Source organism: Dichotomopilus funicola (genome assembly GCF_033296635.1).
Source record: "Dichotomopilus funicola strain CBS 141.50 unplaced genomic scaffold C8A04scaffold_36, whole genome shotgun sequence".
Classification (NCBI taxonomy): Eukaryota; Fungi; Ascomycota; class Sordariomycetes; order Sordariales; family Chaetomiaceae; genus Dichotomopilus; species Dichotomopilus funicola.
Window position 1 is genome coordinate 51,504 of NW_026944057.1, and position 12,761 is coordinate 64,264.

Genomic DNA, 12,761 nt, shown 5'->3' on the forward strand with positions numbered 1-12,761 from the left:
TGCCAAACGGCCAAAGGACGACGCAATGGGACAGGGCGAAACGGGGATCGGGGATCGGGAATGGGAATGGGGAACGGGGGGTATGGTCAGGCTTGTGTTTTGTTAGTTGCTGGTCGGATACAAAATACCCTTTGTTGTTTTGAACTACAATGAACTGCTTGTCGTGCGTTGCCTGTCTTGATCTTGTCTTCCTTGAGCCGTCTTCCGTGCCCCTCCTCCCAACGGCCAATACAACTGCATCTCGACCCAAGGTGACTGACTTGCGCGCCGCACGCCATACTATGTCCATGAACCTCAGCTGCCCACCAGCCGCCGAAAGTATCCCGTGGGCTCGCCAGCGCGTCTTCCTGCCTTCTGTCAGTCCTGCCGCTCCTCAAAGTTGACCTCGGCATTAAAATAATGTGGGCCCCCGCCCCGGTGCCCACTCACCTCGCAAAGCGGCCATTCCCGGAACCTTGGTCTGGGCCTGGCTCCATCCGCCAACATAGCGTTTATGTGGGGAAATTGGAATGCCCCTCACCCCGCAGAATCACAAGCTCGGCTTTGGCTTTTTTGGGGGGTTTTGTTAGGGGATTTCGGTTAAGGTGAAGGAGGGAGGGGCAGCGGGCTACGTCACTGGTTGTTCCGATCACAAGCCAGAAAGTTGCGACGCGCTACGCCCTGCCGCATCAACGGCTTTGGGGGTTGATGGGAATTTGGACTTTTCCAGATAATACCATATTCAATTGGTCTTTTAGAAACATGGACTTTTCCAGATAATACCATATTCAATTGGTCTTTTAGAAACATGGGATTGATGCGAAAGATGGGGGGAAGATGCGTGATGAAGGAGCGAATGCAATGCACAAAAAGTTGAAGTTTCTGTGCCCCGCGATTTGGGGGATCTTGGAGACAGTGGGACGCCGTTGAGGCGGTTTTCTCCGCTAAGCCGATGGATGCTTGCTGGACACCAATAACCGCGCCATCACCCGAGTCTTCTTGTCGCGTGCACAGTTCCGTTCGTCCTACGTATTTGGCGATGAATTGGGGTGATACCTTGTGCCGGCCACCTTTTACATGCCTCCACAGGCGAGGAGCTGACTTGGTTATACTCTCATTTCCTTACTGTTCTGTTCGTCCATTGAACCATGTATCTCCCAGTCTTATACCTCCACAAAGGAGGGTACGTACCAGAGAAGACGTTGTGGGCACATCCCCGCGGTCCCCTGTTTAGCTCGGCCTTGCGCCCGCCTGCTCGGCTCGGCTCCCTGCTCCGAATCCGTCCCTGGACACCCGATCCCCGGTGGATCGGAACCTGGTAGAGTCATATGTCAAGGCCGAGTCCCCGTGTTTTTCCTTTTCTTGAGGCGTCATCTTCTGTGTTTCGTCCTTCTCTTTGGCACGGCTTTCCATTTTGTCACTTTTCTCTTCTGGTGATACCCCCAAATATTCCAATTTTGGTTATAGCTCGGTTAGACATCACCTCTGAGTCCGTCCTCGGCTACCACACTTGAGTTGAACTGTGCTGTCCTGCCGTTATCCTAACTATCCACACCCTCTACCGACCCTTTACGCCATCACGACAGGGCATCTACGACGGACGAGCCGGAATATCAGGGGGCGTAGTCTTGGGAGTGAGTTCTTGAAGCCGAGGAAGGTCTGAGAGCAGAGCAAGAAAAGTCAACATGGCGACAAAGGTGGGCAAGGACGGGAAGAAGCCGCCATCAGCAGCTACCAATCTCATAGGTATGCCCTCCGGAAAGCCGAACAGGTTGCGAGTTGATCCACTAACACCATCCAGCTGGTGGTGGCGCCGGTATGATGGAGGCCTTGGTATGCCATCCTCTCGGTGAGTAGTAACGTCCAATTCCCCCTTACCGTTGTTGACCCCAGGGCCGTGGTCTAACCACAACCCACGCCGCACAGACACAATCAAGGTGCGCATGCAGCTGTCACGCCGTGGGCGGCAACCAGGGCTGCCCAAGCGCGGGTTCGTAGCAACGGGTCTCGAAATCGTGCGCAAGGAGACGCCGCTCGGCCTGTACAAGGGACTGGGCGCCGTCCTGACGGGTATCGTGCCCAAGATGGCGATCCGCTTCACGTCGTTCGAATCCTACAAGCAGCTCCTCGCCAACAAGGAGACCGGCGTCGTGGCCGGCCAGAGCCTCTTCCTCGCTGGTCTCGCTGCGGGCGTCACCGAGGCCGTCGCCGTCGTCACTCCCATGGAGGTCGTCAAGATCCGGCTGCAGGCGCAGCACCACAGCATGGCTGACCCGTTGGACGTGCCCAAGTACCGCAATGCCGCGCATGCGCTGTACACGATTGTTAAGGAGGAAGGCGCCGGCGCGCTGTACCGTGGTGTGTCGCTGACGGCGCTGCGCCAGGGCAGCAACCAGGCCGTCAACTTCACGGCGTACACGTACTTCAAGGAGTGGTTGTTCCAGTGGCAGCCGGAGTATGCGGGCGGGAGTTTGCCCAGCTACCAAACGACGCTGATCGGTCTTGTTTCGGGTGCTATGGGTCCGCTGAGCAATGCACCGATTGACACCATCAAGACGAGACTGCAGAAGATGAAGGCCGAGGAGGGCACGTCGGCACTGCAGCGGATTACCAGGATCGCGGGGGATATGTTCAAGTGCGTCGCAGCCCCAACTTCATTCCCCTCGTTTGCAATTTTGAAGAAAATGTGTGCTAACCGAAATACCACGACAACAGGCAGGAAGGAATGCATGCCTTCTACAAGGGCATCACACCCCGTATCATGCGTGTTGCGCCCGGTCAGGCCGTCACGTTCACCGTTTACGAGTACCTGAAGGAGCACCTCGAGAGGAGCGGGCCGGCGATTTTGACGGGCGGGAAATACGAAGAATAAGTGGAGACAGGGAGTTCAATTTACAGATCGGCCACACGGCTTTGGGGGTGAGTTGTAAATAGGTGGAATTGGAAAGCGGTAGAGCTTTGGTGGTTGATGTTTTGTATTCTGCATAGCATTTTTCTTGAAATTCTTTTGCACAGACTGGACCCTCTGCCGGGCGCGTTTGGTGGAACTTTTCGTCTGGATCACTGCGGTGGTTTGTCACATGCAAGACGTGCTCCGGGTTTGTGTCACGTGAGCGTGCGGACCTCAAAAATATTGTGGAGCCAACGACCCACACCGGAAACCTTATCTTTTCAACCACCGTCGCTGGTCCTCACCTCATCGCGAAACTCTCATCGCGTGGTATCTCATCAAACCCGCGCTTGCGCTCTACGATCGAACCCGTCAAATAATCTGGCTAGGTAGGTTCAGGTCCCACCTCACACAGTTTCTTCGTCAGGTCCCGGATTTCAGAAGCCACCCCGGCCGTTAGGCACGTTGGACGCATGAACAGCAACAACGGGTTGAGTTGGGCTACTCCCACGAGCATGGGGGTGATGTCCCGTGATTCGCTTATGAGTTGGATAACGAACGAAGACACGCTAAATTGATGGATCCGACATGGACGCTACAAAAAAGCATACATATCACACGCTTCGCAGGTGCTCGCCCGCTGAGTAGGATCTGCCCCTCTCTCTAACTGTGTTTCTCAACCGCCGCAAGCGCTTCGTGAGTGGTCCGAGCCGTCGGACGGCTCGGTCTGCTCCAGTAGGTACCGTTGCCGAGAGCATGCTTGTCTCACTCAACTTCCCACCTTGCCCCGTTCGGATCGCATTTTTTTGTTGAAAAGGTTGAGTAGTTTGATGCCAAATCGGGGAAGATGTGGGGAGCTGAGCTTCTTATAACCGAATGGGCCAATGGTCTGAAGTTGACAAAGTGTGCCAGCACAGCATGACATCTAAGACCAGCGTGACGAGGTTGTTGTGGGCGGACTTATTAGACAGGGACCGATCACTCCATATCACGAATCTCGTGCATAGGTTGGCACCTGATCGACGTAATAAAATTTGACCGAACGGGTTCATAAATAGTTATAAGAGTTGACGGTTTTAACCGCCATAAGGCGCCTGATTCCCCTGGGCACGAATTTACGTCGTGAGCCCAACACCCCGCCCGCAACAATACCTGTGTTTGGTGTTTGACTTGACGGCTAGGATTATCTGAAGCTGTGGGATGTAAGTCCGGTCATTCTTGGCAAGTATTATTTGGCGTTGTCTTGAGGTATTAACGGCTCAGTCCGAGGAGAAAGCTCCTAGACATCCTCACGGTACCTTCTCCCTCGCCAACTCCGTCCTGTGTACTTACCTTACTCAGTCCCAACATGCTGTTACATCGCCTGTTCGAGCGCTGCGCGCAGCAGCACGCGGACCGGGACGCCATCGTGTTCCAAGACACCACGTTGACCTACCGAGACGTTAACACTGCCGCCAATCAACTAGCTAGCCACCTCCGGCAGCTCTGCGGACCTGGACAGGGGGCCGAAAATGGAGTGGTGGCTCTCTGCTTGGACAAGAGCCCAGGAATGGTAATCGCCGTCATTGCCGTTCTGAAGGCCGGTATGGCCTGGGTGCCACTTCCCGTGGCCGCTCCCCCAGCATACATCCAAAAGATTTTGGACGCGACACAACCCCGCCTCATCATCGCATCGCAAGCTACGCAGCATGCCGTCAGTCAAGCAGACGGTCCTGCGATCTTACCCCTTGACGATGCCCCGACGGAAGCGGTCATCAAAAAGCTCCCGGATACTGACCTGCCGGTGGAGGACGAACACATCGGCCCCGGCGCGCTCTGCCACCTCATCTTCACCTCGGGATCAACAGGCACTCCAAAGGGTGTCATGATCGAACACCGCGGGATGGTCCACAGCATCCAGCACCTAACCGAGATGTTCGAGCTCAACCAAGACACCCGCACACTGCAGTTCGCGACCTACACATTCGACCTCTTCGGTGGCGACGTGTTTATGACCTTCCTCGCTGGCGGCTGCCTCATCATGGACACCCTAACCAACATGATGTCCGACCTACCCGGCTTCATGCGCCGGCACGGCGTCACCTACTCCCAGCTCACGCCCACGGTAGCCTCGCTGGTACGACCCGAAGACGTGCCGAGCTTACGGCTGTTTGTCTCGTCGGGTGAGCCGATGACGGACGAGGTGTTGCAGCGATGGGGGCGCGACGGGAATCACGGGGGCAGGATTCGGCTGCTCAATGCATATGGCCCGACGGAGACGACCATTATTTGTGCTGTGCAGGATATGACGAGGCCGGCAGGGGTTATGAAGCCGCAGTATGTTGGGCCCGGGCTACCGGATTTGGAACTTGTTCTTGTGGACCCGGACCCGGACAGCGACGCCGCAGTGGATGGAGATGTTGCCCCGGGGACAGTGGGCGAGCTCTGCATTGCTGGCGTGCAGTTGTTCCGCGGGTATCTCGGCGAGCCGGCTCCGTCGTCGTCGTCGTCGTTCTTTTACCGCGGCGATAAGCGCTTCTACCGCTCTGGAGACTTGGGAATGTCGATGCCTTTGAACCCAGATGATCCTGACTCTGAGCACACTATCCATCTGCTGGGCAGGCGGGATCGGCAGGTCAAGGTGCATGGCGTGCGGTTGGATCTGGGCGATGTTGAGAACGCCGTGGCCAAGTTTCCATTCGCCAACCACTGCGTCACACTAGTGCCCCAAGCCGGCGTGGTTGAAGGGCGTCTAGCCGCTGTGATATCGTTACGGGACGGTCCCGGGGGACTGGGTACCGAGCCCTGGGAACATGTGGCGGTATCGACGACGGAAAGCAAAGGATGGGACCTGTTACTGCCAATGGCGGCCAGCCAGCAAGATGTGCTGCAGCAACTTGTCGCTACGGTACGAGCGACGGTGCAGCCCCATGCCGTCCCGAGTGCCTGGCTTGTCGTGTCGGAGTTTCCGTTGACGACGAGTGGCAAGATTGATCGGATGGCGATCCGAGGGTGGATGGATGCCATCTCGGAGGAGGTTTTCGCACGGTCGGTGCAGGCTTGGACGAGCACCGGCCAGGGCGAGGTTAACAAAGCGAACGGGGACGTGGAAGGGGGCCATCAAGATGACGGAGAGGACGACGATGCTACAATGTCGCCTACGACGCGACAGTTGCAGCAACAACTCATCGACATGTGTAGCCGGGTGCTGGGGCTGCCCCCAGCCACGATCAACCCGCGCGTGTCACTGCTACAGCTGGGACTTGACTCGATGGCCGCCATCCGGCTCGTGTCCATGGCCCATCGCGAGCGCATCCACTTTTCGGTCCAGCAAGTGCTCGGCAACACCTCGGTGTCTCAGCTTGCGCAAGCCGTTTCCCTATCGCCTGATTCCTCCCGCTCGGCTGAGGACACCCGCGACGACCTAAGCACACACGACGACAACGAACCATTCGCATTAGCCCCCGTCGCCGCGGAGGAACTACCGGCCTTGCGAGCCTCCGTTGCTGAACAGTGCGGTGTGGAAGTCGACGACGTGCTGGATATCTACCCTTGCACCTTTGTACAGGCTGGTATGATGATGCTATCCAAGTACATGCCGGGCGCCTATGCCTCTGAGATGCAGTTTGACTTCAGCCCGGATGTGGACCGAGATCGGTTGCGTCGCGCTTGTCAACAGCTGGAGATAGTGGTGCTCATCCTGCGCGCCAGGTTAGCCGGCTTGCCGGGCCCGCCTGGCTCTGCTGTGCAGGTTACCATCCGGCCCGACGCAGCGACCGCCGGCGGTCGCGGTGACTTCGACAGCCCCATGTCGTACGGTGACTCGCTCAGTCGGTTCCAAATTAGGGAACCCAGGGATGGCAAAAAGGGATTCGTTCTTGCATGGAAAGCCCACCACTCCGTGTACGACGGTTGGGCGAAAACCCTCCTCCTGCGCACGCTCAAGCGGCTCTACGACGCCGACGGCCAGCCCATCAATGACGAACCCCCCGCGCCGTCATTCCGCTCCTTCATCCGGCATATCACTGACGACACACACAACCGGGAAGCCGAGCACCTCTCCTTCTGGCGCGACTATCTGGACGGTGCCACGGTACCAAACATCCCCGCGATACCCGCAGACCAAGCGCCGACTGCGTCGCTCCCGCCGCGCGATCCCGAAGTCCTCAAGTACACCATGGCCGTGGACATATTCTCCACCGCGCGCCAACACCGCGTCACCCCCAGCACCGTCCTGCTCGCCGCAACCCCCTTGGTCCTCGGCACACACGCGGGTTCCGACGACGTGACACTGAGCGTCGTGCTTTCCGGCCGCAACATCCCCTTCGACGGCATCGATCGTGTCATCGGCCCGGTGTTCACCGCAGTCCCGTACCGCGTGCGCTGGGACGACCGCTCCCTCACCGTGAGCGAGTTCCTCGCCACGCAGCATCAAACGTCGATCGACATGATCCCGCACGCCCATTTCGGGTTTGCCAACATCAGGAGAGCGAGCGAGAGCGCCGAGAAGGCTTGCCAGATCCGGTGTACCCTAATCATCCAGCCGGTCGGCGGCGATGACGTCGGTGCCCATCCGGATCTTGCGGGCTTTCTTGCGGAGCCCACCGACGGCCACAGTGCTGAGACGGTAACTAGCCCGCTGCATATTGAGTTTATTCCGGGTGCTACCGCCAGCGAGGGGGTTCGTGTCCAGGTGATGTTTGACTCGGCGTTGATCTCGCGGACGGAGGTGCTCGGCATGTTGCGGGAGTTGGAGCGGATCATAAATCAGATGGGGGCGGCTGCTGGGTCGGATGGTGGTCCGTCGCCGGCTGTGGTGGATGTTGTGGCGGATGCGTTGGCGGAAATTGATGGAGGTTCTGGGTGACTTGGCTTTTGTTTAGGATTCCGAATGTTCTATCTGAGGGGGTGTAATTACTTCTTCCTAGAAATTTTGGAAAGCCTTAAAACTGGTGGCTACGGAAGCGTCAAACTAACGATATGCTTCCAAGTGGAGTAGTATAAAACCGATGTCGCGTTATAGGAGATGGGACGCAATTTGGTCGAGAGTGATTAGTTATGTCACGAGAAAACGAGCTGTGTGGAGGTTGACGTGAGAATCGTTGACGAGGACTTAGTCCGGATGAGGCGCTTGGCCTTTACTCATAATTCTTGTTACCTCCGGTGATGGGCATTTCACACTATCTGATAAGTCGATAATTATTGAGACAAGCCTGGTATCATATTCAACTAAATACTCGGTAGATGGAAAATAATGAAAACAAAAAAACTGCAACAATTAGTTATTAATACTTCGTATTTCTTCAGTCTCCAGTGATTGGTACTTTGCCAAGCCTGTCCCGCTGCTGCGGCTATTGGCGAAGCTGCACCCCTGTCCCGAATTAAAAAAGGGGCACGACGCGTCTCCTGAATCCTTCGGGCTGCGGCTGTGGCAGCTCATCGGGCACTAGCCGTTTGTCTTCGTTCATCACCATCGCGAACAAGTTATCACCGATTTTACTCATCGCTATCCAGACGCATACTGTGCTCAACATCACCCGCCAATTTTGGAACCATAATCATAACTTTCGACCCTATAATCAATCCCGGCACCTCATCCAACGATCAACCAACCGTCCAACAGTAACCATGCCACTCACACTCCCCACCGACGACCAGCCGTCCACCACCACCGCCAACAACCCCCTCCACACCATCACAGCCAACATCAAATCGCGCATCTTCCGACCCCTCGACCTATCCAACACCCGCGGCCAAATCATCGCGGCCACCGTGCTCCTGCGCGCGCTCGCCAACATCGTCCACTTTGTGCTCACTGGCTTGTCCCGCCGCCCGTGGGTCTGTCTGTACTATGTCATTGACCAATTGGTGGTGATGTATGCGTTGAGTTTTATTGTGGATGCCGCGGCTTCGGGGGCGGGGAGGAGGGTTGGGGGGTTGAGGATTGTGAGTGTCTTTTCTTTGTTTTATTTACTGTATTCCTTTTACCCGTCGGCCTTCATCTTTCGTATGTTCTCAGCGTCAAAGTGTTAAGATATCAGCTAACACATCAACCCCAAGCCCGGACGCTTCTTCGAGCTGTTCCTGGGGGGATCTGCCGTCGTGCATGTATTGTATGTGGGCATCCTGCTCGTCTGCATTGTCACCTTTGGTATCTTCTTTGGTGTTACGGCGGAGTTTGTTGTGACAATTGCTGGCTGGCTTATTGTGGTGGTTTCTTGGCTTACGTTCCTGCCTGAGGAGGATGAGGGGGGGTTGACTTTGCCTTGATTTTGATGGGGGAGTATGTATGGAGTTGGTGTATGAGGAAGTCCGCTATCCTAAAGGGGTGGATGTGTAATTCTGCTATGAGGTTGGGTAGGCGGCTGTGGCTTGTTTAATTTAGTATCACCAACATGTCGGGAATTAGAATGATGATTGATGTCAATGGGCCTTTCGTAAGTACGGGATTGTCGAGTGTTACCCGAGGTCATGAAGGCTCCCAAACCTAACTTGAGTAGGTTACCATACAAAACGTATAATGGGGTTCGTGTGCTGAGGCGCATCGACCCTAGTGTTTGAAAAAGGGGTCTAATTGTAGGTTGACCGTCGACACATAATCAGATCCTGGTTGCAAATATTGGAGTGTGCGTGTGATTAGGCGAAGGACGGGCAACGACGACAATATGATTAATCAATTATGGACTCATGGAGTCGAACTAGATTCAGATGTCGAACTCTGCTAAGACCCCCACCGACTAATGAATTCATCCCTCTTCACATTTCTCCCCTTCAGCTTCTCAACACCAACCTCAACCCCCTTCAACTTCTCATCCACGTTCACCAGCTCTTGGGATAACACGCCGATCGATCCCTCAATCTCCGGATCTACAAGTCGGACATCGCCATACGGACTCTCCGCAAGAACCGAATCACGGAGTAGCTGAATTGCCAGTTTCCCGTCTGCAAGTTGTTTTGTCGCTACGCTCTCAAATGTTTCTTGGACATTGAGTGCTACATCCTGCATCTTTGCCCGTCGCATGGCCAATGTCGAAGCTAACTCTTTCACTTGGCCCTCTGGACCCACTGAGTCTTCCTCGTCTTGGGGTGCGCTTATGGCAAGCATGCGCAAGATCTCGTCCAAGGGCGGCTCCTTAGCAATGCCGGCTGCGCCGACCGAGTACCTCGGTCGAGCCTTGGGCTTGGGCTTAACCGGTGATATAAAGTCTTGCTGTCGAAGGTTTGATTTTGGCGCGAGAAGAGCCTCTGTATTCGAATCCCTTACGTCCAGCTCCACATTCGCTACATCAAGGACGGCACCGGCGGCTGCTTTGTAGGATTGGAAGGCGTCCAGTCTGGCCATTAGATCCTGGGCACGGTCTATGAGATAGTCGAGACATTCGTGAATCTGCCGTGCGTTAATTATTACTGCTGCGGCTACGCAACACAAGGTTACCTCGACTTACATAGCTCGTAGCCTGGCCGGATCTCGCCATGGCTAGGCCGTTCTTTGTGGCAATCGACTTAAGCGCGGGTTCTAGAAACTGTTGTTCGGTGGACATTTGGGCGACGGGGAGAATCTCAGCATAGAGAGACTCAAGTTCCCCTTGTAGTGTGGAAACCTCGTCCGCTGAGACACGGTCACCTTGACTGTCCTGCGACTCTTCTAGAGATTCCAGGTACAGGCGGTCGAGCTTTGTTCGAGTTCCCTCCACAGTAAATTTGATCAGACTACAATGGCGTCAGTGTCAGGCAGATCGAGTGCTTCAAGGCCAATTCGGAGACAACCCACCGAGCACACGTCTCTCGCAATAGGGTTACATCTCGCTGTTCTTCGTCATCCTCTGTTTCCAACTCCCATCCCAATTTCTGGAGGCTGGAGAGGAGTTTGTCGTCTGAAGATAGCAGGGTGTCAACCAGCTTGCGGATAGTGGCATCGCCAGCAGTGTTGTGCTGCCCGACCTCGCCAACCCGGGCGCCCAAAGATTGAGTGAGGTCATCCACCTGATGGCCTGTTAGCACGGACTAATTATCTCTACCTAATGGGGTGGACCACATACTTCCGAGGCAACCGCTTTCCGCCCGGCCTCCCATTTCCGTGCTTGGTCAACCTCAGCAGCACCACGCTCCTCACTGTTCCCGCGGATAGCTCCCACCAGACGCCCAAAGGCTTCTTGTTGTTGCCTAAGAGCCTCCGTCTGGCGGGTAATGGCCTCGGTGGACCGGTCGAGTTCTTGGATCGCATCCCTAATTTCTTGGTCACTCAACACACGAGCAGCTGTGACGTCGGACGACATGGACATAGACGCCAGCCTCTCCGCCACGCCCGACTCCTCAAGGACAGCATACCTGATCGATAATGATTGGTCTCGTCAGCACTAAATTTACTATTTCTCAAATATGGGATCGATCTCGTCACTCATCACTCGTCACCTGTTACTCATGTGTTGAGTAACAAGCGGGAAAGACTCGAGGCTGCGGGTCAATAAATTAGGTTACTAACTGGTTTAGCTCATCGACGGTGAGCAACGTATCCGGTGTGAGGTGGAGGGCGGCCCAGCGCACAAGATCAGTCGTCGAACTCGAGTCCGCGAGCGCTGCTCTCACCGCTGCGGCATCGAACGAGGCGTCGTACGCCCGCAAAGTACGAACGACTGACTCGATGTTCATTTTGAGCGGGGCCTTACGAGGGAAGGGGGCCAAGGATGGGATTGGCTCGGTTCCGAAATTGTCGGGTGATAAGGGTGACGTGGATATCAAATCCGGGGAAATTTGGTGTTGAGCAACATGGGATTCCGTTCGGTCTCCCGAAAGGGCGGTTGTTTCAGGGACCTTCCAGCACCAAAACAGCCCAAAGTGGGCCCCCTGGTTCCTGAAATTCGATGTTTTCGATTCCCTACGCAGTAGAAGCCACCGCGGTGCATCTGCTGGGCGGTCTCTCGCTAATGCAAGGGCTGGCCCCGCCCGGCCTGATAGCGTGTGGTTGGCCCGTGCTTCAGCCCCAAGGTTGGCCCGTGCGCTCGCTGACATCTCCGGTGACACGCCAAGCTGGCATCTCGCCTTCCCCATCAACTCACACCTGCAATCAAAGCAGGAGGGCAAGTATCCGGAGGCAGGCAGGCTCCTTCCACAACAGCAAAGCTTGCGAAAGCACGCCTCGGCCCTTTCTTGTTTTACGCCCGTACGCCAAAACCCCGTCCCTGCTAAAAGCCCTTCAATTCCATGTCAACTATGTATTCCCCGCAACAAAAATTCATCGATACGACCGGAGCGCAACCCCAGGAGTCAGGATTCTCCTTTGCCCCTCTGAAAACGACAACCCATACTCTGCTTGTAGAGAGCTCAACAACTTCAATTGTCAAGGTTTAAGGTCCGCTGATCGAGGCTGCATGCGTCTGTCTCTGTTTCATTTGAAGTAGCATCCGCATCTCTTACCGGTCTTGCATGGGCTAAAGCAACATTCGAAGCCGATGAAATTAGTTCTTCGATCGCCAGCAAACCTGTCAAAATGTCTCGGCTTTCACTTCCGACCATTTCGGCTTTCGAGTCGTCGAAGTCACGGCGCGATTCTCTGCATTAACGTAGCCGTCCGGCAGATCTGACGAGGTAGTCGAGTGGCAATTGTTGCCATGACAAAACGCACAGTCGCACACAAGGCCTAAGACTATTACCTTCTGGAAACCACGATCATACGTTTACAGGTGACCGGCACACTGCGAGGTTGACTTTGGTGTGGACGGCATCATTATGCCATGAGCCAATCCCCGAGCTCCAACACCTCGACATTGACCGAGCCCAGTTGTCCTGCTTGCTAAAGGGGATTTCAAAATTCCTCCATCTTGGCTGGGAACTGCTGCCCTTCGGCCGAAACCTTTTCACCGGCTGGCACCCCGATTCCTCTAGCATGATTTGACGGCCTGTCATCTTCGCTACG

The 12,761-nt window shown here is 55.5% G+C and overlaps 4 protein-coding genes across 4 annotated transcripts; 3 read left to right on the forward strand and 1 right to left on the reverse strand.

Moving 5' to 3' along the window:
- Positions 1 to 1,664: 1,664 nt before the first annotated feature.
- C8A04DRAFT_37676 (mitochondrial carrier domain-containing protein) lies at positions 1,665 to 2,851 on the forward strand (the record flags this gene model as incomplete). Its single annotated transcript, XM_062783971.1, has 4 exons — positions 1,665 to 1,725; positions 1,781 to 1,828; positions 1,906 to 2,614; positions 2,695 to 2,851. 4 exons carry the CDS (start codon positions 1,665 to 1,667, stop codon positions 2,849 to 2,851), a joined length of 975 nt encoding a protein of 324 aa, XP_062636494.1.
- Positions 2,852 to 4,217: 1,366 nt separating this feature from the next.
- Positions 4,218 to 7,715, forward strand: C8A04DRAFT_29140 (uncharacterized protein; the record flags this gene model as incomplete). Its single annotated transcript, XM_062780895.1, has 1 exon — positions 4,218 to 7,715. One exon carries the CDS (start codon positions 4,218 to 4,220, stop codon positions 7,713 to 7,715), a length of 3,498 nt encoding a protein of 1,165 aa, XP_062636495.1.
- A 761-nt stretch (positions 7,716 to 8,476) lies between these two features.
- On the forward strand, positions 8,477 to 9,118 carry C8A04DRAFT_12601 (uncharacterized protein; the record flags this gene model as incomplete). Its single annotated transcript, XM_062777393.1, has 2 exons — positions 8,477 to 8,800; positions 8,909 to 9,118. The coding sequence occupies 2 exons, from the start codon at positions 8,477 to 8,479 to the stop codon at positions 9,116 to 9,118; spliced, it is 534 nt and encodes a 177-aa protein (XP_062636496.1).
- A 451-nt stretch (positions 9,119 to 9,569) lies between these two features.
- C8A04DRAFT_37678 (uncharacterized protein) lies at positions 9,570 to 11,497 on the reverse strand (the record flags this gene model as incomplete). Its single annotated transcript, XM_062783972.1, has 5 exons — positions 9,570 to 10,235; positions 10,294 to 10,558; positions 10,620 to 10,831; positions 10,888 to 11,176; positions 11,331 to 11,497. The coding sequence occupies 5 exons, from the start codon at positions 11,495 to 11,497 to the stop codon at positions 9,570 to 9,572; spliced, it is 1,599 nt and encodes a 532-aa protein (XP_062636497.1).
- Between the last annotated feature and the right edge of the window lie 1,264 nt (positions 11,498 to 12,761).